The sequence below is a fragment of the Larus michahellis genome, chromosome 3 (assembly GCF_964199755.1).
Source record: "Larus michahellis chromosome 3, bLarMic1.1, whole genome shotgun sequence".
NCBI lineage: Eukaryota > Metazoa > Chordata > Aves > Charadriiformes > Laridae > Larus > Larus michahellis.
Window position 1 is genome coordinate 80,688,225 of NC_133898.1, and position 27,948 is coordinate 80,716,172.

At 38.5% G+C, this 27,948-nt stretch overlaps 1 protein-coding gene across 2 annotated transcripts in view; it reads left to right on the plus strand.

Annotated features, from left to right (window-relative positions):
- The window catches only part of CDK19 (cyclin dependent kinase 19), a 134,134-nt gene that overhangs the window by 80,007 nt on the left and 26,179 nt on the right, over nucleotides 1-27,948 (plus strand). For both annotated transcript variants that reach the window (XM_074580948.1, XM_074580950.1), the window contains 2 exons: nucleotides 13,742-13,799; nucleotides 15,252-15,383. In XM_074580948.1, the coding sequence (XP_074437049.1) occupies nucleotides 13,742-13,799; nucleotides 15,252-15,383 (190 nt within the window). The remainder of the gene's footprint in view (nucleotides 1-13,741; nucleotides 13,800-15,251; nucleotides 15,384-27,948) is intronic.

Consider the following 27,948-nt stretch of genomic DNA (forward strand, 5'->3'; position numbering starts at 1 on the left):
TCACAAATAAAGACAGTTGTAGGACAGAAGATTAATGTTTTACTAGCTACTGTATTGCTTTTAACAAGGAATAATTTCTATGAACACTTCAAGTCACTATGTTGAATATGCTCAATACAAACACTCTTTATCTTACCTGGCTTATTTTAAATTTGAGGGCTGGAAAGCTGCCATAAATATTATGGAAGCCTTAATGGAATAATCATGAATTTGACATGTCATTGCCTTAATCTTATGTTGACTTTGTAAACACAGTAAGAAATTAGGGCAGGCGGATAAACTCATTATTAGTCTAGAGAGATTTCTGCTCTGCTACAGCTCAGTTATCATACACGTAGTCTCTAAACTGAGGAACCTCTTCATCTGAGACTTGCAGGTCAGAATATAAGCATGTTTTCTTTATGGAGATAACTTTATTGTGAGTGCAAGTGAGAATATGAACTCAGAACCCTTTAGCTGCTCTACGTGCCTGTGGGCACACTTTTACCAACGGTATCCTGCGGTAAATAAAAGATACCTTTATTCCTTCATGAAAAGGAGCAAGTTGCTTAGTGCTTACTACAAGATACCGCACGATAAGAGTGTGCCCATGGCAGTCACCCGCATGTTAGCAGAGGTGCTGACAACTCACACTTTTACTGAGCCTAATTAATTTGTTCATCTAGCTGCATGAATTTCTAAGGCTACTCCAAACGTGTTACTCTGCACGTGAAAATGCCTGTAGAAAATACTAAGAATGTAACCGTGACTATTTAACGGATGTATGTATAAAACACTTTTTAAGTGGGATCTCACACCTCATTTATGCTGTTGAGAAGCACTAAGCTGTTTGGTTATTCAAAGCAAATGTATGAGGGGTCCAGGCATTTCCCGCCAGCACCAAAGTGCTGTGTGAGCTCTTTGTGGCCAGGGTTTTTAGGTTCAAGAATGCCTAAGCTCTTGCGAAATTTCTATCCTCAAACACTGTTGCTAGTAAGAGATTCATAGATGGAAAGGAGGGAGCAGCATTCACAGCTCTAAAGTGATAGCGTTGTGGAGCTATGAATCTTCCTTAGTTGTGTCCGCCATACTATGTCTTGGTATCTGCAGAATCTTTATTTTGAAATTTTGGAGGTGCTGGTTTAAAATGAATGGCTGCAAAGTATTCTGCAGAAAGAAAGACTCTTCTGGATAAGGAAGTGATGTTTTTCTCCGTGAAAACCTGGAAAACCCTAGAAGCAGTTATGGGTAGGGAAAAATACTTCTCATGCCTAAGACAGCAGGGTACATTACAGTACTTACAGCCTTTCCTTCCAGCTTGTCTTGGGCTGTGACTGGTGATACTAAAACACAAATTACAAACGTCATTCTACAAAGTTAAACAGTTTTATGTAAAAAACAAACAAAAAAAAAACAAAACCAAAAAAAAAACAAAACCAAAAAAAACCAAAAAAGGTAATTATTGAAACTCAATATTTATCAAGTTGTGTAAATACTATGGTATCTGAGAAACGCATATATTTCTCTTTTCCAAGACAAGAAAACTTATCTTGGACTGTACATACAGCAGTTAAGTAACCGGGATAAATGCTTGAGACTCTTAAAAGATAATTTGTGGTCTCCATAACTTTTTAATTGGTGTATTAAATCTTAACTTTAAGTAGTTTTTCTTTTCTTGAACCAAGTTCAGGTTTTCAGTCTCTGTGTTCTGAGACATTTTTTGCTCTGTTGCTCATATCCCTTTCCCAGCCTCCACCAGCTATGCCTGTGGCTGCAGACAGTTTCCTTGGTCTCTGTCCCTTGCTCCTGGTGTTTTATAGGTCGGTCTTTTCTTGAAAGAACCCCTCTGGTTACTGTTCTCCGAGTTCTCTCCCTCCCTGACATCACCCCCCCCAAGCCCTGTCTGTGCAGTTGCTGTTTCTTCCCTACATGAAGTGCGCTGCTCTGCGTTCACTCCTCTGCCCTCTTGCTGTACTGCCCTCTCCAGATCTCCAAAGCACCAGCCGTTTGTTCAGTACTTTACCCATTCTGCCCTTTGTGCATGAGAAGGGTTGCATGAATTAACAATAAAATACTTGAATTGTGTTGTTGTGTAGGTAGTGGTCACTCGTGTTTGGAGTAGCAGTATTCTAGATCTATAACTTTCAGTTGTTTGTGGTTGTTAACGAAAGTATGTTCTGGATTGAAATGGTTTATGCTTGTTCCTACCTGGCCTGTTAGAAAATTATTTTAAATTGGTGGAAAATCAGCTTAAGAACATTTAATTTATCTGAAGAATTGTCTTGGTGAGAAGATTTCAAATTGTTTTGAGAAGCTGGTAATTCTGAATTACTGTTGATTTAAGCATTAGGCCTTCAATTCTTCAGTCAGATCTAGACCATGTAGACCTTTATTGTCAGACTGGGCTTGTGCTGTATTGAAAATTGGTGCTTGTCCTACAGAAGGAATACCATAAAAATTTGAATGCCAGCTGAACATTAGGCTCCTTTCCATAGCGTTTACTTATAAAATGAGCAGAAAGGGAATGCAGTATTCTTCTAAATTTTACAGAGACTATGTACATTAAAATTACTTTGTATTGAGAAACATTATAGTCATCATTAATGTAAACACACGCAGGGGTGCTGCTTAGTATCTCTTAGTCTCATTTGTGTGAGGGAGTATCCAAAACCAGCAGGTAATGAATAAATCTCTTTCAGGCTTCAGAAAGCAGGTAGAAATATTGTAACTTATGAATCTATCACTAAACATGTCCATTGTTACCTCTGCCTGACTTCTTAGGCTATTTTCATGTAGAGCAAAAAGGCTTAAGAGGATCATCATATCGTGTTGGTCTTTTGCAAACTTTATGATACTGAAGTCTGACGCTGAATATTGGTATGGCAGTGTATCAAACGATGTTTCGCTGTGTCTCCTGTTAGGTTCACGGCCTCATAAACATCTCATTACTGATTTTTGATGCAAAGGAATGGTTGGAGCCCTGGCCAGGACAGAGCAGCTTGAGCACAAGAGCGGGCTGTGGCAGAGCACACCGGCTACCCGGGAGCCCTGCTTTAAGGGGCACAGTTGTGCATCTTGAGATGGATGATATGGGCATTCTGCTCTCCAGGTTAATGTTGTGAAACAGTTGCGCTTCTGAATAACAGTGGAAATGGGATCCAGCATTTGTTACCACAGTTGTAACACGCCCCAGGCAGACCCACTTACTGGTTACTTTTAAAACTCCATAGCTGCTTGTTCAGATGGAGACACCTTGGAACAACCCCCAAGGGGAAACTAAGAGAATCAGTTTTCTCCAACTTTATGATACAAAACTGGGTTTGAAATACAACTGTTGCTAAAGAACCTGACCATTGGTGTTCAGCTTCTTAAAAATCAGAGCCTGAACGGACCTGAGGATCCCCCAAAAGTCTGGAAGCTGAGGAGTGAGGAAGTATCTTCAGCGTGAACTGACTGAGAGATGGAGAGAGATTTTTATCTGGGGCGTGGGGTGGACAGAGTAATAGTGATAAGCCAGGGAAAGAGTTTCTGTTAGGATGGATTTTAAAGGGTATGTTTTGCTTAACTTTCTTTGTAATGAAACTGTCAGCTGAGCACTGGTACTCTGTGCATCCACTCACTTTGCGGTCCATAGTTGCTTTTGCCCACTGCAAGCCATGTGAGGTTGTGCTGCCTCAACTGATACATCAGTAAGTCGTCTAGAACGTGGTGGCTGGATGGTGAGTCTGAGACCTTATGGTCCACTGGATGTTAAATCCCGATTAGTATTGGTGTAGGCGTCAAGGCTTGTATTAGGGTGATAAAATTTCCTCCTGAAGCCTCACCACTGGTCTGCTGGACAAATCATGGTGAGAACAGGACATGTAACTTATCCCTGCATATATTGGAAGCCAACAACTTGCTTCAAGAAGATGCTCTGAGAAGGATTATAGAAAGATTGGGGTTACGTTGTAAATTATTTCCACACAAAAGAGGAGTTGATGCTGTAGTATAACAGACACTTAAACTGGTCACATAAAGATTAGATTTTCTAGTCTTTAGGCTCAGCATGAAAGAAGCAGGGAGCAGAGATGGGTCCTCATATTTTTTTCCCTTGAGATTATAAGCATAGGAAAAGAGCATGTATATGAAAAGTGGATAAATAGTGTCGCTTAATGCTGCAAGATAATGTATGTGATAAACTGACAGGAGCTAATTAAACAATATGAAATGTTACTAGATGTAAACCTTTGATTGTTAAAATCCCATAAAGCTTAATGTATTTATTGCTTTTCTAAGTCGTACCAAAAGCTTCTACCCTAAAATAATAATGAAAGAAATGTATTGCATAGTTCTGAGTCCTTTAAGCTATATTCCCGTGCCCAGACCCCTATCCTCTGGGGTCAGACAAAAAGGGACTCTTAAGACCCACTCAACATGGAAGTAACCTCTGTAGGTAACCATGCTATTTTTTTCTTATTCTTTTCCTCCTTTGAAATTTCCATTAAAGGACTTTTATTATTTCAACCTAATTCAGTCAATCTAAGCTATCCAAGCAGAAGCTGGGTTTGTAATGAAAATGGGTTACACTTATAACTATTCATTTGGTACTATATTATTTATTGCAGTCAGAAAAGCTTTGTTAATTCTCTGACTCTAGCAGACTCTCTGGGGAATGGAGGTATTGGAGTTTTATTGCCAAAGATACTTTGTGAAAGGCAATTAACAAAATGTTTTATGGCAGTGTCAGCAGTCTCACTTTCAGTCGCTGGTCCTGTGATTGGATAGAGGCTTCATCCTCCTGCCTTAATAACCCTACTAAACTGGGAGGAGTAGTCAGAATATCGTATAAAACAAATGCAAGGATTTGGCGATGGTGAAATTTAGTGCTGCAACTGAAAGAATTACCAGATAGAGCAATTATGGTATCTAATTTTCATGCTGCTCTAACAGAAACAAAGTAATGCAAATAAGCAAAGAGTTCCAACAGCAGGAACACGTGAGAATCTCATCATCTCATTTCCCCCTCCTCTCGTAGCCTTTCTCATGTAAGTGTTCTGTCAGATGTGCTGTCTCTTAGCTTTTGCCTTTAAAAAGGTGAAGAAAGTGATAGTGTTTGTAATGTTTCACACGTGCAAATATCTTCTCAGTTTACTTGCCTTTGGGTAGTTATTCTGATTAAAGATCATGTGTGAAGAATATCTAATAAGGACTTGAAGGCAGAGATGCATAGATTTGGCTTGACTTGCAGTATCTTGGGGCATTCAGGATGTGTCTTGAAGCCCCAACAGAGGGAGAGTTTGACTGTGCTTTTATGGAGTGAAATTTATTTCTCCATTTCCTCTTTGTGATATATTAAAAAGTAGAAAAAACTTCCAAATTATTTCGGAGGTGAGTCTGTCTTCTGTTCCCATGCATGATGGGCTGCACATCTGCACCGCTCAAAAAAGGGGTAGCAGAGGTTGAGCAATCTGTCTTGTCCTGTGCTCTGCTTGGTGCTCCCAAAGAGCCCAGACGAGGTCTAAAGACAAGGCCCTAGATGATTGCTGAGTAGCTTCATGGAATTTTGCTGGAGTGTGCACTGTAATGTGTTGAAAATCCCAGGGACAATGCGAATTCAGTGTATTAGTTAAACATTTGTTTTGTGACATTTTATTTTGCACTGGTAATTTAAGATCATATTTTTCTCTTTGTTTCCATCTTCTCCCTTCTTTGTCCTTCTCAAGGTTGCATGTAACATTTTAAGTTCAAATATGCTATTGCAGCACTAGCACCAGCAGAATGCTTTGGATAATGTTGCATAGCAACACAAAATTTAATTTCTGTCAAACGTTTTGGCATTCTCCTAATGTGAGGATTTTTTCATTCTTTTCTTTTTCACTTGAACTGCATTGTCATTGATGGGGGTTGAAACCACTGGTACACTAGTACATTGTGAAGATTGTTATAATAGAAGCAATGCCCGACATCCAAAGTTGTCTGGAGTTTTCATTTTTGTCTTGCAGTAATTTAATGCTCTGTCAGCCATAAGAAACTGAAAGAAATGTTGTGTGAAAGAAAGATTGTTTCATTTCTGAACTTTTATATAGCCCAGAATTATATTCTCCTCTTGTGATTACTCTTATTTCATATTCCCCTTGTGTTTGCAGTCCATTTTCCAGTGACATAACTGCAACTATATTATCCATTGATTAACCAGGGAATAGAGTTCGGTGGGTAGTCTTTTCCTCTTTCAGGAATGATCAAACACCTTGAGTTTATAAATTAAATATCTTTTCTAGCAATTGCCTAAGAAGCCATTGTTTCAAATTGATTTTGAAGCAGAGCATTCTTACAAGGAGCATGGATGTTTGGCCATTTTGGGGGAGTGCCTGGGTAGGGCTGAGGGGAGTGAATTTAAAGAATTAATGTCAGTTGAGGTATACGCTTAATTACCTCTCAGGAGAAGAGCCAACCTGTGAAAAATGAAGTAAAACAGAGAAATGAATACTTTACCTGACCACTGATTTCATTATCATAAGGGTAGTTATATATGAGAGTAACTGAAGGCATGGCAACTTGAATTGACTGTACTGTTTAGTTTGTCTGTATGTGATTCTATGATTTGATTAAAATGAAGGGGGGGGTTGAGGAAGTTTGTTCTTTCCCATGGTAAAATACATTTGTAGTGAATGTATTCCAGAGTCTGGACTTCTAGTCTGACTCTGTCATCTCAAATATGTGTTTTCGGTGTTACATTGAGGTGTGTAACTGTTCAGCCAAAGGTGCAATAGGATTATAACAGGGTGACAGAGCGAGCTTTGCGTGCGTCAGCTTTACTGCCACCGCACTCAGCAGTGTGCAGCATTTTCAGCGTGGACTTTAACTGCCTAATGAGAGGTTGTAGAGAAGATGAAGACATTTTAAGAGGTATGCAGAGAAAGGGGCACAGGCACACATTTCCTCAAGAGGCGTTTTGATTAGGTGATGGGAAACAATTTTTTTGTCATGAGAGTTGTCAGACAGTGCAAGGCGTTGTCCACCAGAAAGGCTGAGGAACTGCCATCCTTGGAGAACCGCAGCTCCCAAAGTTACGGCACTCAGCAACCTGATGCAGCTTCAAAGTCAGTTCTGTTTTTGAAGTTGGCACTGTTTTGAGCAGGGTGGTGACCTCCCCGTTTTGAGCACCAGATGACCTCCAGAGGTCCCATTCAGCCCAAAGCATTGTATGATTTTTCCACTGATTCTCCAAAGAGTATCCAGAGTCATGGGCTGGTTTAAATCAGTTTGTAATGTAGCCTGCGTAGTCACATCTTTGCTGTTGTTGTAGGCTAGATAATCTTAAGTTTACTTCAGGGACTTTTTTTTTATCTTCTTTTTAATATGTGCAGATGTATGGTTGCACTGTAGGCATACTTCTAGTATTTCTGCTTTCTTTTGCTTTCTGTGCATAGAGGAGTTTTATAAGAATATAGAAACATGAAAAGATTTCTTTGATAACAAGCTTCGGTATGAAAACAGTACATTTCCCCTCTCAACATCTAATGGACACAGGCAAAGAATGTGTTTAACCAAAGTCTTTAAAAAGGCATTCCAAAGAAATATTTCAGATATCTTCTCTACAGTTTGTTCTTACTTCTAGCTACTTAACATCAGTTCCAGAGCTTAGAGGTAAATTCCATGCTTCTGGTTGCCATTAGAATTTCTGGTATCTGGAATTAATGATTCTTTTGACCATATGAGTTCATCAGCTATGAAATACATAAGTCTCTAACATAATCTGACACCATGGTTTATGATGGAATATCCACTTTCTATCTCTCAGAATTATACAAAAGATTTTTTGCCTCTCAGTCGCACATGCTTCCATGTCTTTATCAATTCTGTATATGTTTCATTTAAAAATTATTTTTAAAAGAAGCAGGAGTGGAGATAAAAATAATTGTTACCATGTGTGTATTATTATCATATTAATAAATATGTTTATATGCATTAAATTTAGTTTCCTACATGCTGTTAATACATTTGAAAATGTTTTTGTTGTCACCGATGTTCCTCTGATGATAATCAAGTACATTTTCAGTTTTAAAGATAACAATCTGGTGACACTTAGCTGTATAATTTTATGTGTCTGCATTTTTTTGTATTTTCATTTTTTATTGCAAAAGGTTTTGGACTGGTTATTTTTCTTAGATTTAGCTATAAAAGCCTTCTGTGGTACGCTTTACTTATTGTGTTGCCGTATATTTGCTTCATGTGTCTGCCTCTATTTGTGTTTTTTTTTCCTCCTTTCTAGATTTAAACAAGTTTTTATTTCGTTTGAATGACATACTATTTCAAAGCATTTTGCATTCCTTGTGATTTACCGCCTTTTAAGATTGTGGTCTGTAGTAATCAGCTTTGTTTTTGGCCTTGTTCAATTTGATAGTATCTGTAGAAACTTTATTGATTTGAATTAAATGATAAATACATTGATGAGATTTGTTAATGATATTGCTTTGCAACGTCAATCATTTTAACAGAGTAGAGAAATAGTAGAAGAAAATTGTATGGATTTACAAACCTAGGCAAAAAATATGAGATAGGTCTTTTTTGTAAAGCTAAGGATAACAGCTGAAAAATAAAACCAAGTTGAAAGTGATGCTGTGTAATCAGAGCAGTGGCTCTTATTAGAGTTCACAGTATGTAAGGCTTGTAAAAAGAAACAGATGTGAAGATATTTTACTCTATATGGTATACTTTTGTCTAGTGCTCAGTATCAGAAAAACAGTGACCAAACAGCTTTCTAAAAAAGGAGAGGGAAGTGATGATAACAAATTTTCTATGCAGTTTTCAATATATGGAGGTAATGTGAATGGAAGTGATAGTGATTTGGAGGTTTGCAGTGCATAATAAAATCTTTTTAGAACCATTTCTTTTTTAAATCCTGCTTTAATTAGATCAATGGTTATCAAAAGTGTTAGACCAATACACTGGCACGCTGGTACTGAAAACGATGTCTGGGTTTGAATAGCATTGACTTAAGGCAGGAAAGTGCCTACGTTTCCTTGTGGATGAGAAGAGCAAAAGCTTTGTTTGCAAATTTCTGTGAAGCATCTGCAGCTCCCTTGTAATCTTGAACTTAAAGGCTCAGTGATCTTTTGGGCAGTGCCCGCGGAGTGGAACACACTCATCTCATTTAGGACCTTTGTCTTTTGTTAAAGCAGTGTGCTAAAAGCTGAGATGAAATCACCGCTACTCTTGGTTTTGGCTTGTGAATTGAAAGCGCATCTATGTATCAACACTATGCTGTTTACAATTGCTTTTTTTTTTTTTTAAATAATTGAGGCTTGAAAAGACTTCGTTGCAAGCCAGTTTCTTTAATTGTGGAGAGAGCTTTTATCTGAAAGACTTGCAATATCTTTTACAATAGAAGCCTCTTAATTTCAGATTATTCTTTGTTCAGTGATACATTCCAAAAGGGAAACACATTTGTTTGGATATAAACAATAAAGAATGGTGTATGGAAAGTGGTATGTCCCTATGGACGTTTTCTCACAGGAATGTAATTCTGCACCAAATCTCTTAAGAATTGTGTCACCACTGTACTTGAGGAGATAACAACAATAACCATTAAAAATAAAGTATTGCCATCTATTGTTAGGCTGTTGTTCCTGTTTTGGCCTGTTATGCTCTTTCAAAAACGTAGATGTTTTATTTTCCTTCAACCTTTATTCTAATCTGCTGTCTAAATATTTAAGTAGGAAGCATATTGATTAAGATAACATGGATGTCCATATGAGTCTCGTTCATGATACTTCTATTATTTATGAAAACATACTTGTTAGCCTAGCAGGTTCATTTCTCTCCCACCAGGATCCCTTAATTGCTTTATTCCCACTCTCTCACTGATGTAGAAAAGTAAATACGTTATCCATGCTCATCTCTTGTAAAGAACCCATCAAATTATTGCCATCTACATCCCCTTTTGCAGATATTTCAGGTTTTTGCCCTAGTTGTTTGTTGCTGTTGACGTTGCTCTTTTTTTGTGAATATTCTTTAGACAGTCAAACCTCAACTACATTTCTCAACGGGGGTTTCTCTGTTCATTTTTATAGTTGATCTTAAATGTGAGACTCCTAACTCTTACTGTTTCTGTTGTTTCTATAGCAACCAGATAGGTGGAGATGAAGCAGCATCGCTTTGCTTCCCAGCTGGTGTTTTGTGTTCTCAGCAAGGGGAGAGTTTGAGGAAAATAGAGAGGGGATTAATTGGGGTGTAACTGGCTCAGAAGGGTAGTCCTTGTTAAGTTACTTTACCTTTTACCTAAGGAGTTAGTTAATAATTTTAAGCAGAGCTTCTCAAACTTTTGTGAATAAAATTCTGTCCTCTCAGGAAGAGACATGATTTACTCTAAGTATGTGTCAGGATTTGATCTCAGCTGCTTGGGCCTTCATGTTTTCTTCCACCTAAACCCCCTTTTTCTTCACCATGTGGGCAGCAGTAAGATTGTTTTCAGAAACTAGACTGGTGTTTAGAACTTGCACGTAGCCTGAACATACATGAGGGTACAGGGCTTTTTAATTTCTCCAATTCCCACTTTTTAATCTGAATTTTGCAGCTGTCCAGTAACTAGACAGTAACTGTCCAGTAACTAGCTGTCATACTAGACTGTAATTCTATAGTAGGCTATTAAGTGACTATCTCAGAGTAAAATGTTTTGATACTTAAATCCTACGTATCCAGAGATTAGATTAACATGTTCTCCCTTCTCCAGAAAGCAGAAGTTGTTTGCGTTCACTTTAGCAGTCCTCTCTCTTACCTCATGATGGAAATGCTCATTACCTACATTCCTGAGGATCTCCGATGCCATGTTAATAACTCTGAAATAACCCAAAGACTTTCCTCCATACCTGAGCACGTGAGGTTCTGTTACTCTGTCTTGGTGCTGTTTATTTAGCCAAGGCCCCGAGGAAGCCCCCCTGCTCCATAAGGGTTGGGTTGCTCTCAGCGTGGCTTGTGTATCATGAAGGCTCTGGGGAGGTGAGGAGTTTTACTTTACGGTGTTTAAGCCATTATTATACAAAACAACCACAAAACACATGACCTATGTTTTAAACTCCTCTGAAGCTTTTTATTTTTATTAAATAAACATTCATGGGCACAGGAGCTGGATATTATTTGTCTCATCTCAGAAAGATGGGTCCTATCAGGTTAGAATTACTCTTCAACTGGTTTAGTGTACATACAGTTGAAAATGCTTTCTGAGCCAGAACAGCTCTGATTAGCAAGAGGAACTAGGAAAGTTCTTATCTTTTTAGTAGCTGGTAACCAAGCAGTAATTTGCTCATGTGGGAAATAAGAAGCAAGTTCAGGTGTGTTCTCCTTCTGACTTAAGGAACAGGTTTGAGTGAAGACTTCTCACCCCACAGGAAGCTGCCGCAATGTGAGCTGTTCTTGAGGGAGTGGTCTGCAGGTCAGTAGGGATCCAGCAGGCATCAGGATGCCATCCGTGATATGCCTGTCATCTCCACATTGGCGGTGGTGCCTCAGGAGAAGCACTTGGTTTTTTGGAAATTAGGCTAAGTTTTTTCTTTTTTTTTTTTTTTTTCCACACTTTATTCCTTCTCTGTTTCTCCTCTCTCCCTGTAGTTGACCCTGCTTTGAGCAGGGGGGTTGTACTCCAGAGGTCCTTTCCAACCTGGACTATGCTGTGAATATTTTGGTTTATGTCAGCAGATAAAATTGTGCTTTTTTTCTATGAAAAAAATTGCTGCTGGAAGAATCTTGTAATACTAAAGGGTAAAATATGAATCTTATGAGATGTTTTGTTTGGAGAATCCTGTTGTATCTACTTCGATTTTAAATTTTATCGTAGTACATCTTCTGGTGTTATGCAGTTTATCTCTCACAACATAATTCTTCTACAGAAAAAACTAACCGAGAAATCGGTGTAGTGACGACACTTTTGTCAGCTCTGTTCATGTGACAAATAAATGCATTTTATAGTGCCTAAAATCCAATCCTGAATGTAAAGGTCTATTGAAGTGTTTTTGATTCAAACTCAACTCTCAATCAAGGTTGCGAGGCAGGATTTTAGGTTAGAATTCTGACAAGGAAACTGGAATTTTGCTGTCTTGGTTGGGACAATTTTAGCTATGTGATTTCTAACAGGGGTAAAGTGTAGTGCGAACTCGCATGCTTCCCTTTTTTGCCTGATTTCTGAATATGAAGAATGGGATTGATCTGTTCTCCAGAATATTCAACTGAGGGTAATACATTAATGTGAAACCAGAGTTTGATCAGTTGCCTTGAAGTGTTGATTTCATTATTATTAAATACTAGCTAAAAGCAAGCACCATCTTTATCTTTCCTGGATCTGCTGGTGAGTGTTTACTCAAGATCAATTAAAATAGCTATTGCATTCTCCAAGAAGGGAGTGCATATACCCTCTTGAAGGATTCAAAAAATACCTTGGGGAATAAGAAGTCAGGGATGTTGTTGAGAATTATCCTGAGGTTAGAAAAGGAGGAGTAAAAGTTGCAATGGCATCTGGAGCAGGGTTGGAAAGAGAGGCTATGGCTGGGGCTAGGGAAAAAGCAATGTCTAGCGATGGGAGTGAGGTGGGAAGGGAGGACAGCTTCTTGAGGGAAAGGAGAAAGAATAGGTGAAGTAATGACTTTTTCTTTGTTGTTGTTGGTTGTTTTTCAAAAGAGCTAAGGATTTCCAATTCCAAAATTCCAATTTTAAGCCAAATTAGTTATCTTAGTTTGAGCGTCTCATTTCAGGTAAATAGTGGCAAGTGTTAGGAACTGAGAAATTAAGTGAGATTCTGATGTTGGCTTTCTGGACATCTCTTTCAGATTTTTGATCAAATCCTGCTCGAGCAGACCTCTTCAGGCATTAGGGATTTTAAATGTAATTATTGTTTGGATGAGGCTTCCAAAACTTCTGCTTTGAAACTTTGTTATGCATCTCTTCATTCAAATCGCTTAATGTTTTCAATCTTGTTTACTTCTTTACAGCTGTTAACACAATAGGGGAAAAGCTTCCAAGGAATGACTATTGATGTCCGAGGGAACCTAGATCCTAATTGCAGAACAATTGCCATGATGTCATGTGCAGATTTTATATGGTGTTCACAAGCGGCTGGTTACGAACAACTGCAGATTGCATAAAATGCCTGTAAAGGTTTTGTTCTATGTGTAAAGCTGCTGTGACACTGTTGAAAGCTTGTGGATGTAGCTGTCTGTGTATACTGTTTTAAGCGAATTCTCGTCACATGAAATGAACTTACTTTGTGGAAAAAAAATGCTTTTGCCAATATGTTTTTCATTATTCATACACTAAAAGCAAGCACAACTATAAAATTGTAGTTATATATGATGATAACAAAAGCAACTCTCATCTATGCATTTGAATACCAGTATTTGGCATAATTTTCAAGAAGTTATACTAGCAAAAGTAGTTCTTGCCAGATTATTGATGTGTAGCGTAAATGTTCGCCTTGCCTTAAAATTTACCTGTAGGAGACAGTCTCGCGGATGAACGTGATCATTCTGGTAAAGATGGAAATGCAAATTTAATTAAAGATTGCATTTCTTACTGTGAAATGTCAAAGTACTTTGCTATCTTTCTGATCGTGAAATTGGTAACTAGGGATAAAACCTAAATGTCAGGAAAGCGTAAAGGTATGCTAATTCTATACTTCTAAGGGTAGTGTTATAGAAATGTTTTCATTATAAAATAAATGTACATATTTTTATTATTCTTGAAGATAATTATCAAGACTGGTCAACTAAATATTCTGCTTTTTGCTTTCCAGAAACCAGCAAACATTCTGGTAATGGGTGAAGGTCCTGAAAGAGGAAGAGTCAAAATAGGTAAATATTTTGAGACAAGTTCATTGCACAGCTAAGGAATTACTTAAAAAATTGCTTCTTCACTGTAAGATAGAAACAAATCTTCATTATTCTTTGAGTGCGTGTATGCACAACATCTAGTTCAATTTTAAATCTCATTCACTGAGTTTATAAGTTTAAGTGATTCCAACCATATTATTAGACATTTATAAAGCTTGCCAAAGATATTTTGTGAGATAAAAGCATCTGTAAGAAACAAGAAAGTAATAAGCACATAGAATAACGTCCATGGCCAAGGCTCTTTTGACTTCTACTATGAGTAGTTAGTATAACATTGTTACTTATAAACTGTATTTGTTCTTAGTTATTTTTATATACATAATATCAATGCATGTGTTTGTAGAGGTCCAAAGGTTTGCTATGCAAAAGGTTATTTGGCATCAAGGTGGGAAACACCTGTAACTGTGATGGTCTTTATCCCAAATCTAATTACCTGTGCAGATCATAAGCCTTAGTCATGTGGATATAAACTTTTTTTTAATAAAGCCATGTGGCATTCATCAGGAAAGAAGTAATATACAGGAACCTCTTTTCTATCCGTTGACTTTTGTTTTGTTTGAAAATGTTCAGCTAGCTGTTTTTGATTCATGTGCTTGTATTACTCTGGGTAACTGCAAGAAAATTATACTTGGTATTTCATAACTTTGGAAGCAGAAAGATTTAGGTGTGTTTGTGTAAAAGATAACTTTCAAACTTGGATTAAAATGTGTGGTTTTGAACATACACCCAAATTTTGTACTTTTCTATCTGGCATTTCTTAATTTTACGTACAAGGTTGTTTCTAGAGAGAGTTTTTGAGTTATACGAAATGAAGGCTTACATTTAAAATACACCTCTGCCGGAGTGCGCACTCCCTGATTTCAGTAATTCCCAGTTAAAAAGTCTTTCCTGATTCTGGAGTTCATTCCTCCAAATGAAGTAGGAAAAATACTTTTCATACTTGGAAAAACAATCTATACTGCAGTCGTTTTGGTTTTGCACTTTGGGTAAATATATAGCAGTCACAAAGGCTCACAGTTTTGTAAACATATTTAAAAATAAAAGAGAAAATGTACATTAGAGACCCACTACTATTGACTTTAGTTAACTAGGTTTCTGTTGCAGTTCTATTTAAATGAATAGGCATCTGTGTTATGTAAAGTTTTACAATACCATAATGAAAAGACTTATAAGTCAAACATCATCCTTCATAGTTTTATAAATGAAGTAAATGCAATTTAGCCTTAGATAAATTTGGCCCAGTATTGTTATGAGTAACTTGTTGCTTTCTTAGAAACTTTGATTTGTAAGTTTTAATGCTTTTGAGCTTTTGATATAATTGCTTTTTGGCAATACTATTAAATTCTCATTTGTTTTTATTAACATTTTAATGTTCTCTTTTTTTTTTTTCTTTTCTTTCTTCTCCTCCCCTAGCTGATATGGGTTTTGCAAGATTGTTCAACTCACCTTTGAAGCCATTGGCAGACTTGGATCCAGTTGTGGTGACATTCTGGTATAGAGCCCCAGAGCTGTTACTTGGAGCCAGACATTACACAAAGGCCATTGGTAAGTTCTGTGTAAGAAGGAGGTTTACCTCTAAGTGTTGTGAAGGAGGGTGGCGTTATAGTAGATATGATGATCAACTGACCAGCTACTTCTGGATTTTTTTCCTGAAGTAGCAGCAGAATGGTGTATGATCCAATCCATACAAGATTAATCCAACTTGAAACTTTGAGGGCTGTGCTTTTATTTTTCAGTATGAGTTAAGGTTAATGTTAGACATTTAAAATATGTTGTTTGTTTTGTTTTTAAAAGAAAAATATTCTTTGCATTGGTTTACATGGTTTTTTTGATATGGGCTCAGAAATCTTGTAATCTTGTAAACCTTTAAAAGGGAAAGAGCTATGATCGTTAAAAGTGGCGTTCTCCTAGGGTGCTTCATGTCTTGATAAGGAGGGGGCAGTCTCCTGCACTGTGTACAATCTGCAAATCATTCACTCCTGATGACTTAGGAAGTTCCATGTTCAGGAAATGGTGGCGGCCAGGGTCTTGTCTTCATTCCCCCTTAGTAAATTCCATAAGCACAATCAGCCTTGGTGCCTAGCTGTTTCAAATAAAAACACTGAGATGCACGGGAGGTATCCTGTCTGCGTGATTAGGTTATATATTGAAGAGAACTGCAAAGGAAATGGCATCCCTCTGTTAAAGGGGTTAAATTGTTCCTATGTGTATAGACGGAGCTTTCTTGGCAGTTGTAGGCATTTTCCTGTTATAGACGTTTTCGGAGATGCTATGTAGGCCTTCATTCAGAAAGTTACAAAGCGCTGTGTTATACTAGCATCTCAGCTGAATGTTCATTTAGGTGGACCAACACTTTTAATTAAGTCTCACAGTCTGGCTTTTTCAAATAACTCCTGTTTATCAAACTATCATATACAGCAAAAGGTTTAAAAAATGAATAAACTGTCACCTGGCTTCTTTGATGTGGATTTGCGCTTTACGTTTCTTTATTGGTCTTCTCTCCCATTTGGAATCCTCCATTGGAGGAGGACCTGAGTTGGGCAAAACGCTGCTTTGCTTATTGATCTTGCTTTGAATGTGCAGAAACTGTTAAGGCCAAAAAGACTTGTACATAGCTCTATGGAGGATACATACGTCCAGTCTTGCAGGAACATAACATGCATTTCTATCCTTGGACAAAGTTTGTCAGCATCAGAAAGCCAAAAAGTTGGTGTTTATATGCTAGTGTCCCTTTTCATCTGCTGAAATGGAAAAGCATAACTCTTCAGCTGGCGATGTCTACATTAGCAAGTAGTGTGGCACAACAGAACTGCATCTCTAAAGCAAAATGGTACTGAAAACCTAGCATCCACATTGTACGTGTTTTGGAGAAAGGGGAGTACTTCAGGCTTTCTCTGGCCTGGTCCAGTGCTCGTTAGTGGCTGATGCACACATTTTGATTTAATTTAATCCCAAAGGAACTCATTTTGTGTACTCTGAGAGAGCTCTGCAATGCAAGCTGAAGTGTCATAAGTATGGACAATCTGATCCGTTTCAAAAGCAAACTCCTTGTCCCAAGTAAAATACTAGTTGCAGATAGATTCGATCAGGTTGAAAGAGACCTCCTAAGGTCTCTTGTCCATCCTCCTGTTTAAAGCAGGGTCCTGGTCTGAATTCAGACCAGGCTGCTGAGGGATTTGTCCAGACAGGTCTGAAAACCACTTAGAACAAAGATTCCACACCCTCTCTGAATGACCTGTTCCAGTCCCAAATCATCCTCATAATGAAATTTTTTTTTCCTTATACCTAGTCAGAACTTCTTGTTTCAGTTTATGCCTGTAATCTGTCATTCTCCTGTTGTATACCCCTGTAAATAGCCTGGCTCCGTTATCTCTGTCACCTCTACATAGGTACTGGGGGTGGCTGCTCATAGGTTCTTCTTCAATCTGAACAAGCTCGTGTCCCTCAGCCTCCTCTCCTAGAGCAGGTTCTCCAGCCTCTGACTGTTCTGGTGACTCTCCACTGAACTTGCTCCAGGTTAGCAAAGTCTGTCTTGTATTCAGGTCCCCAGAGTGGCCCAAATGTGGTCCAACAAGTTCTAAGTAAAGGGGAGTAATCGCTTCTCTCAGTCTACTGGCTGTACTCCTGTTGATACAGGCAATGCGTCCTATTGATGCTATTAGCCTTCATGACTACCAGACTGGCTCATGTTTCACCTGATGTCCACTGGAAACCCCACAACCTTTTTTGCAGAGATATTCTCCAGCCAGTCAGTCCCCCACCTGAAGCATTTCAGGGGGTTAGTCTGTCATGGGTGCTGGAGTTTGTATTTGTCCTTGTTGAATTTCATGAATTTCCTGTGGCCCATTCCTCCTGCCCATCTAGTTCCCTCTGAATGTCAGCTCTACCCTCAAGCATATCAACCCTTTCCCCAGTTTTCCCTCATGCACAACCTGATGGGGGATGTTCCAGCTCCTCCTCCTTGGCATTGGTAAAAATACTAAGTTGGATAGGTCTCATAGGCCTCTGTAGTACTTCACTTGTAATCAGCCTTCAGGTTAAACTGTTAACCACCGTCCTCAGACCCTGATGATCCAGCTAGTTTTTCCTGAAGCCCACGGTTCTGCTACTAGCTGTCGCTACTCCATGGTTTCATGGTTGTTACAGATAAGACTGACATTGATTATCACATCCCCAACCAGTTCCTCCTTATTCCTGAGTTACAGCTCTGAAAGATGACACATGTAGTGTCTGTATGAAGAAATTTACCCCAACATCCTCCAGAAACCTTTGCAAGGTCCCTGAGGTGACCCTGTTCATGTCTTGTTTATTCTCCATGATGCTATGGAGTCTGTTCACCTCCTCCCACAGCTCCTTTTGCTGGTGTCACAGTACCTCAACCAGAATGTCTCCCGCTGCGAGGCCAGTGTCACCCTGCAGCCAGAGTCCTGGGTAGCAGCATCCTCCCTTGAAGCTCTGTCTCAGTTTGAGGCCTCTGATTTCCCAGGGTATCTTCTCCCATGGGTACTGGGGATGGAGCCTTGTAGTGTCCCCCCCATGGTTGTGGCACAATCCCATGTTGTCTGAAGCAGACTCATAGGGCTGGCTTTGCATCTGCGATTGCTGACTCCCAAAGTCTTTGTTTGCTGCACTCTGCAGCGGGTGGAAATAGTTACTAGAAGTGTTTAAAGAAAATGCCAACAGGATTATCTTAAACGGCTGTAAATTAGATGCTTAAACTGCCCTGACTATGTTGATATGTAAAACGTGGGTGTGAGCGGACCAGATCACTGAGTGACCTGCCTGCGTGGTACTGGGAAGTTGCCTTAACTTGACAGTTACCTGTTTTTGATAGATAGCACATTGTTTGCAGATTTATGTGAGTGATATGTACCATTATCTCAGGATATCTCTTTGAAGTACGAATTAGTATAATGCTGTTGTTTTTTTAATTATGTCATAAATTACTTGCCTCTTGCCCTGAGGGATCTGTAGTCTATGCTAAAACATAGACAGGGAGTCCCCATGGAAGTTTAGAGGATGATGCTGCTTCAGAGAGATCTGGTTTTGCTAGCAGTTTATTATTTTGAGGCTTTTATTTCTTGTATCAGACCCGCACCAGTGAATCCCCAGGAGGGGGTGTGAATGGGTCGTGCAGTACCTGGTGCGCAGTGTGAGTGCCGAGGGCACTTGAAAAGGTTTGGGCAGCAAAGTAAAAAATATGGAAATGAAAACAAGGAAAGTTGCAAGGTGAGATTTGTAGGCTGAGTGAAGGATTAGAGGAGCATGTGGCTGAAGAGAAGAGAAAAGAATAAAGGTGCCTGGAGGTGATCTGCGTGCAGCTTTAAGGAAGAAGTGGGTAACGAAAGGATATGGTGTAGGGGAGAACTTTGTAGAGTGGGGTTGATAGTTGGACTCGATGATCCCAAGGGTCTTTTCCAACCTAAATGATTCTGTGATTCTGTGAAATGACAGTGGTGATGTTCATGCAGTTCATGAGTCCAGTCTTGTGTTTTGCTTCTAGAATTATGTGCACTTAAAGGCAATCTTAATGCGCTAAGCACACTATGGAGAGTTTAAGTTGAATGCTAATGTTCTTGGCAAAGGACGCAACTCTTAAAGCTCTCTCTTAAATCTCTGTGCAAGAAATATAATTTTCACATCTCTTAATATTACATAATTCTCAGGAGCCTTAATGTATCACTTTTAGTAATAACTCATAAATTATATAAGATTCTCACTTAACTGCTCTTCAGTTGGAAATAATCATTTAGAAGAAAGGTGATTAGATATAGCAATTTATGAAAAAGGAAATGACAGGCTATTTGGTATAGCTGCTTATTTTCTGTAGCTATTTTCTTAAGCCTATTATATAATATATAATTTTGTATAATTGGTAAATGTCAATAAAGTCAGGCTAAAAGCAATGTCATGCCAGCTTTAGTCTATTCTCTTCCAATTTTGTCATTGTGAGAAATATTTGGGTTTGAATTTACTAGGAATGCATTGTCATCAGTTCTCTACTGCAACACGCTGAACATTGTCCAACAGTTGCTACATAATTCAGATGTTTGCTTAGCTTTTTACTGGCTTAGTCTTGCTTTTATTTTTTTTTAATAATATATTTTCTGTATTCTATATCTAATACTACTGTCCTTATCTTAGCTTCATATATAATGTTAATTATTTGCAGTGTATTCATAATATTTTGGACACTGTCTACTATAGTGTCCGAATTTTTTTTGTTCTTGTAACAAAGCAAGGTTACATTTTGTGGGTTTAACTTTGGGGGAAAACTGTACTAATTACAGTCTGTTTAGAAAGAACTATGTGTTACACAAAACAATACGTAGGCATATTTCATTATTTCAGAAATAGGTTTTTCAGTGATATTTCCCCCCTTATTTAATTTGTTCCTTCATAGTAATGAAATACTCTACTTTTCGTTTACTTGCAGAACAAATAGTTGTTCATCACATATATAACATCATGTTTTAAGGAAATACAGGAGTCAGGAAAATATTGTTGCTGAAAAACAGAAATAGCTTTTGCTTTCTGCATGTTAAAAGGATAGTGAAAAGCCCATGTTAGGGTTTCATGGGGAATAATATTTAGTTTATAATCTAAGCCCTACTTGTTAATAAAGTTTCCTATATAATCTGTTTACCATAGCTACATATGTTACATAGTTACAAGCAACTAACCTATGAGATGAATGCAAATTGGGAAAATGGTGGTGTAGAAGCCAAAGGTCACTTTCTGTTCTGTTACCGCAACAGAAATCTGTACTAAATTTATTGTAGCCTGTGGAAGTTGGTCTGCATTTCTACCACTGTAATTTAAAAGCAGAATCTGTTCCCTTGTGTTCATTGATCCTAATACTCCAGCAAAGAAGTAAAATATGTAAATAAAAGTAACTTGAACAAGCTTCAGGTAAACCCAAGTAACTGCAAACATGTAAAATGCTTGTGAGCATGGAAATGTTAATAAAATTGCTGAATTTATAGAAAGTCTCCAGCACAACAGAAAATACTCAGAATACTAAAGAAAAAAGATTGAAGTAAGTGGCAAGGTACAGTGCTCCTTTTGTTGATGGGCAAAGACTTCTGCACTATAATTTTAAGGAAAGTAAAGGAAATGACTGTGGCAAAATGAAGGAAAAGGTAAGCTGACTTTCAGCTTGAAAGGAGACATCAATCAGATTTTTTTTCACTCTGGGAACATCAAAATAGAAAACAATATTTTAATAAAGTAAGTAGTAAGAACTCTTTTTCATCATAGATTTTTAAGAAAGCATATGATTTATTCTTGGGCATCTGGTAGCATAATATCAAGAAAGTAGCATAATTAACAGAATCACAGAATGGTGAGGGTTGGAAGGGACCTCTGGAGATCATCTAGTCCAACCCCCCTGCCAGAGCAGGGTCACCCAGAGCAGGTTGCACAGGAACGCGTCCAGGCGGGTTTGGAATGCCTCCAGAGACGGAGACTCCACCACCTCTCTGGGCAGCCTGCTCCAGTGCTCTGCCACCCTCAAAGTAAAGAAGTTCCTCCTCATGTTTAGGTGGAAGTTCCTCTGCTCAAGTTTGTGCCCATTACCTATTGTCCTGCTGCTGGGCACCACTGAAAAGAGCCTGGCCCCATCCTCCTGACACCCACCCTTTAAGTATTTATAAGTGTTGATAAGGTCCCCCCTCAGTCATCTTTTTTCCAGACTGAAGAGACCCAAGTCCCTCAGCCTTTCTTCATAAGAGAGGTGTTCCAGTCCCCTAATCATCTTGGTAGCCCTTTGCTGCACCCTCTCCAGCAGTTCCCTGTCGTTGAACCAGGGAGCCCAGAACTGGGGCTTGTTTTTTAACAAGTCTTGTTAAGACTTGTTTTTAATCAAGTTGCAGCTTGTATAGCTATCAGTGCTATCAAATAAGAACGTGTTATCTTACCTCCATTTACCAGTTGCCTTAATTAAAGAAATAGTGTATTTGATAAACGGCATCAGACAGCTTATAGTATTTTAGATGGTTTGGATTTTGTTGGTAAAAGAGTTCTTTATATTAATCATTCAACCACCCCATAAGCAGGGCTAAAACACTGTCCTGCACTGAAAAAAGATGAGATTATTTATTGTAAAAAAAAATAAATCTGAGAACCTGAGAAATCTCTATTGCTTAGTTTCTTCACTTGTCTAGATTATAAATCAGCAGGAATGTCAGAAATGGCCATGTGGCAACCGCGTTTACCAACCCGAACAAGATTTAGGTATAGAGAAACTGTAATTTAAAGCTTGGGCAGTGCACTGTCACCTCATTCTATTTCCAGACTAGCATATGCTTATGGAAGCTGGAAACGTGTGAAAGGTATAAGGAGATATCAAAATGCCTTTGAAAGCAAATGTCACAGGAAAATATTAGGTGTATCAAAGGGAATGAATTTATAATGAATGCTGGGATCCATCAGAGTTTCAACAACTCCATTCGACTTTATGCAGGAAGAAAAGAGGGGGAAGTATCTGGGGTGTATTATGTAGGATTTAGGATGGAAATATGTGCATATGTGTTCCATATTGCCTATGCAGCGAGTCCCACACGTTCCGAGTGCATCAGATGTCCTTACTGTGCGCGCACAGATTGTTGGCACGTTGGCCGGGCTGTGGGGCCTCTGGAAATCTTGGACCGATGCCTAAAGCTCTTCTGGTCTCTTGTTCTGGGAGGGCTGGGGGGAAGGAGGAAAAATAAGACCTATCTGGAAAATCTGCTAAACCAGACTTTACAAATGGGGCCAACCAAAAGATTGAAAAGTCCTTGGGAAAGATGCACAGGGGGGTTCCCCACCTGCGGTCTGTGGAGCCATGGGAGTATGGAGACTGCTTTTAAATATCCGTGAGAGAGTTAAGAAAAGCAAATCTATAGTCAGTCAGCTTCTGTTTGCCGCATAGGGATCCACATTCCTGTTTGTTACAGATTTTGATTTGAGGGGAAGGGGCTGTGAAAAAACTAGAAAAGAAAAGTTAGAGGAGTTGGGAAAATATTCATTTATGCACTCTGAAAAGAAAAACTCAGGCTGCACCAGAAAGGGAGCCTTGTTCATGCCCTGGGCAATGTTATACGACATGGGAAGTAATTGGATTCAGATGATATTTTGTGGTAAACTTCTTTTGGCATGTGGTAAACTTTCTTCATGTTGATTATCACAGTTATTCTCCTGCTTTTTCTGAGAGGCAAAATATTTTAATACCAAAGATTAATTGTTGCTTTCTTATCTAGTTATTGCAGGTGCTGGATGATTTACTGCTGTTTTTTTCCTCTCACTTGACAGTCCTCTCTAAAATACTATACATGCACCTTTTTTGAGAGAAGAAACTTGCTGCACTTCACAAGCTTATCACTGCAATCACCTAAGAAATGTAAAGTTTTATAAAGGATTATTAGGTCGCTTAAATAGAACATTTTAAGACTACATTAATTAGTATTTTGGGAAACCTGAGATGCTGACAGCAACTCAAGGAATATCGTCCACAGCATTGTTATACACTTTAAGACATTAACTGTATTGAGATCTAGCATACTAGTTCCTGCCTTTTTCGAACTCCTGTGTCGTCCTTGCTTCTTAAATCTGTTGATGTCTGGAAATTAGCTAGTGACTGGTGGCCATTTTCAGCTCTGAAGAGTCTGAGGTGTGTTGGAGCGTGTACTAGCTTAATAGTCAGTGGAATGAGAACAGTGCAGCGGGTCAGACCTGTCTGTGCTGTTGTAAAACCATTGGAGGTACTCTAATGTGGGGCAGACAGTAAAGTTTTTACCTCTTAGAACAGTAAGCCGAGTCTCAGGAGATTTGGATTTAAATACTAATTCAGTCTGAAGTGCTGTATGTAGCTTACAGCACGTCATTTAATCCATCCTAGGTGTTGTTTCATTGTCTATAAAGTATTGTCCTGAAGATAAAATCAGTTAATGATAATAGGGAGCTTCAGTACAAGTGTGTTATGAATTATTTTTGTTAACTCAGTGAATGGATTAATTTGTCTGAGAACCTGGAATGTCACTTAGCATCTGCAGTTAGCTCAAGAAATACACACATTCTGGACATTAAAAAAGAAAAGGAGAACAAAACCACCGAATCACCAATCACAACTAGAATCTGCTAATTGTCCTGATTTAGACTGCTCTGTAAATTAACATATAAACTTCCATTCCTGGTCACCCAAAACTTTTTCATATGTTTGTGATTCTCTCCTCGTGCAAAACACATGAAGGGAAGAAGCGGGTGCTTTTGCCTCTTTATTCAGTATTTTGGCACATTTGCTATTGTGTGATGATGACTATGACTTAACTGTATATGGATTATTTTAGATCAGGAAAAAGAACATAAAACTACTCAGAAGGCAGAATATCCTCTATAGTAATACCTTTGTGATTAAAACCCACTTTGAACAAGAGGTGCCTTCAAAAATCTGTCTATGCTTAGCCCCATGTACATCAAAAATCATCAATGATTTGTGGGCTGAAAACCCCTCCCTGCTGGTAATGGTCTTAGTTCCATGTCTTTGTCCTTCTAATTATTTTTCCCTCAGAGTATCAGTTTTGTGTTCTTCCCAACTGTTAATAGCTATAGGGCCTCTTATATGAGAAAGCTTTTCCTTCCCTAGTATCTCGCTGACTTTGCCCTTTACCAGGCAGAAGAGCTTTGCAGCAGCAGGATTGATTCTCTAGCCTCCCTGAGCAACCTACACTGTGAACTCAGTTGAAAAAAAAAAAAAGATTTAGGGAAGTAAGGCAGGAGTTTTTCTTGTAGTGTCTGTTATAGCCCAGAGCAAATAATAGATCCTAATGTGGAAATGGAACAGGAATGATGACATGAGAAAGCAGAACTCGGCATTTGGAGAAGGTTAGGAGATGCATTTTGCCCACTTTCTCTTCATGCTCAATTCCATCCTGTACATGTCAGTTGGGATATATTGTGATTCTTTGCCATATACTACAAATAGGTTGTTCCTTTTATATATGAGCAAGTGAATGGTTTGGTGCGGACTTGAATTTGCATCTTAGAGATGTTTCATTTAGCTTTATTTTTAAGGCTTCCTTTACAAAGCAGTGAACTAAAGGCTGATTTCATTTTCTTAAATGGAACATGAGGTTGATATTTAAAGATCCAAAAGGTGATCTGTTATAAAACCTGCTTCTGTAAACACTTTACCCTAGCTAACTAGTGCAGTAATGAGGAATTTCAGTGTCCTCTATTTACGACCATATCTAAAAATGTTCACTCACAAAAGCTGGTTTTGGTTGAAAACAAAGTACCTACTATCATAATACAGTGCATGCTTCTGGTGCAGAGGAATTTTTTTAGCTAATCCATCAGTTTGATCTTCAGGCACAATTATTTCAGCATTACCAACTGAAGCATTCAACACTACAGCACTGATTCAGTAGAGTGGCTTGTTCTCAGGACAGGTGGGATTTCTTCACAAGTAGACATTGTGGCAATAGCTGTGACTGACAACAGAATTACATTTCACAGCAGTTTATTTTGTTGCCTATCCAATAGATTTCCTTATAGTTACGTAGGGTTTATTCTCAGTGCCTTATTAGAAATAGTTGTAAGGCTGAACCCCTTAGTAACAGAAACGTTAAGATATTGTAAAGCGCTCTGTTTAGGAGACTAATAAGCCTCTCAGTGCTTAAGACGCAGGATTTCTTCATGTGCATTCCTCTCAGACTGAAATAAGGTAGACATCAAAAGCTTTAACTTCCAGAAAAAGACTGTCATGGCTTGTGAGTTGGAACAGGCCAGGAAAGTACTCTTCACACATGTTCCTTGTTATAAGTTAATCTACCAGATCGCAGGCCTTTTGCTCACCTTATGTTAGCTCTGAAGGTGTTGACATGTTGGACCTAGTAAAAAGTTGTAATAGTTAATGACAGAAGCCAAGTGAGAGCACACAACAGATTATAAACTCGTTGTCTCTCTTCATTTAGCGTGGTTTTAACCTCCAAAGAGCTCCATTGTGTACAGAAAAGCTGTTTTGTTAAAATATTCTGCATTTAATTAGGAAAAAAAAATATTTTTCCCTTTCGGAGAATATATACTGCTCACTTCTCATTTGCTATGGTTCAGAAGAGCACAGAAAATGGCAACAATTCTCTAATATGCTGTGCTATTTGTACGATATAGATTGTATGATATTGGACACTTACCTGCACTGATGGAATAAGGAAAATGGAGGAGGAGGGGGAAATTAATGATAAAGCACCATAATTAGTAATCAGGAGTTCCTGGTCCTATGATCATAGGATAATGTCAATCATTTTTTTTTCATATGATAAAGTGAAAATGCAAAGCTGTAATGTTCCTTGAAAACTTTTGCAAATTTTAGCGAGCAGCTGCATACATATCTTGGCTTTTCTTAATTCTTTCATCATTACAGGAGGAAATGGTAGCAACTTCTGTATCAGACCTGCCTAATACTTAGCAGTATAAAAGAGTCTTGTGACCTTTGCGATGAGAAGCTTTCATACTTCCTTTACTTGCTGCAGTTGTTTTGATATTTGGTAGGGGGAAGCAGCCCTGAGGCTACAAAGCTGCCTTTTGTGTCACCCATTACATTCCTTGTGCTTTTGATGAGTTGTCACTGAAAGAACATTTTTCTTTTTACTTTTGTTTCCATGAAAAGCTTTGGCAGCCTGCCAGAGTACCTCTTGGACTTTCTGAGGTATAAGCACTGCTGTTGCTGGAACAAAAGTAGCAGTATGTTCTTTACTACATCTTGGAGATACTGGAGTTGGCATAAAAATACTAGCCCTCTGCCATCTCTGACGCATCTAAAGGCTTAGGATTAGGGAGAAAATGAGGCTGTAACACGCTTTCCTTGCCAGAACTCAGCTCTTGTCCCAGTGACCTAATTCCCTGCCCTGAAACAACATCACCTGAGGCTGGAGCCCACCCCGGTTTCTGGAAGAAGAGCTTAGAGAAGAAAGAAGATGGAACCATCGCTCTATTCTGCATTCATGCAGCCATCACTCTATTCTGTCTCTCAAGGGTGTTAGCCTGCTCTACTGCTAGCTAATGTAGTTAATCTGTAGTTTATACAGTCGTAGTCTCGGAGATACAACTGAAGAGTTGAAGAATTGCTGATGAAAATGTGGTATATAGGATTTGGGGAGGCGAGGGGGAGTGCTTGGGAAGACAGGCACTACAAATCCTTACAAAAGCAGTATAATGTTGGTAAAACTTTAATTCTCATGCTCTATGGTACAATTGTTAAGATTGTATTTGCCCTGCCTTGAGGATTCCTGTCGTCTTTAGTACATAGGCTGCACAAGAGAAATACAAGGTTGCATATAGAACCATAAACCTGGAATTTCCAAGTTCTGTAAATTAAAGATTTAAGTTCTTTAGCAGAGTTTCTTTGTTTACAATCATATTTTTTCTGCATGAGAAGGGCTACTTAGGGCCTCTGGTCCTATTGCCACTCCCTGTATTAAATCTATTCTACCTCTGTTTTCAGGCTTACTACAATAATTTAAGTGTAATATTGCAAGCTAGATAATGTGTCTAGTCCACAGCAGAAGTCTGAAATCATATGATTCAGGATCTTCATTTAATGCTGATATACTGAGGAATATAAATTTAAGTGGGAAAATAAATATTAGACAACCTAAAATAATTCTGTTTAGAGAGAATGAAGAAATCCTGGCCCACTGAAGCCCTGTAGAAAATTACATTTTATTTTGGTGAACTCAGAATTTCAGTCAAATTTCAAAATTTTTAAGGTGTAGTAAATGAAATTAATTAGATTCTTAGTACAAACATGAAAAAAGGGCAGCTTAGTTTAAAAGGCTAGGATGGAGGCATACAGGTAAAAAAAAGTGTGAGGATAATAGATGTCATGACTGATTTGAATTAATGTGGTTTTGCCTTTACAAGTTTTGACTTATCTTGACTCTGCATCATGGCACAGGAGATTACACGGTCTTGAAATAAAACATTGCTCTTAGATGCGCATTTGTCTGACACTGAGTGTTCTTCAGATTAGAGAGGTATTTTTTCTGTCTGCAGAACATTCATTTTGTGGCTCTACAGCATAAACTTCTGTTCTTCGGTCAAGTTCTGTTGCGATGCTGTTTGTTAAAGATCG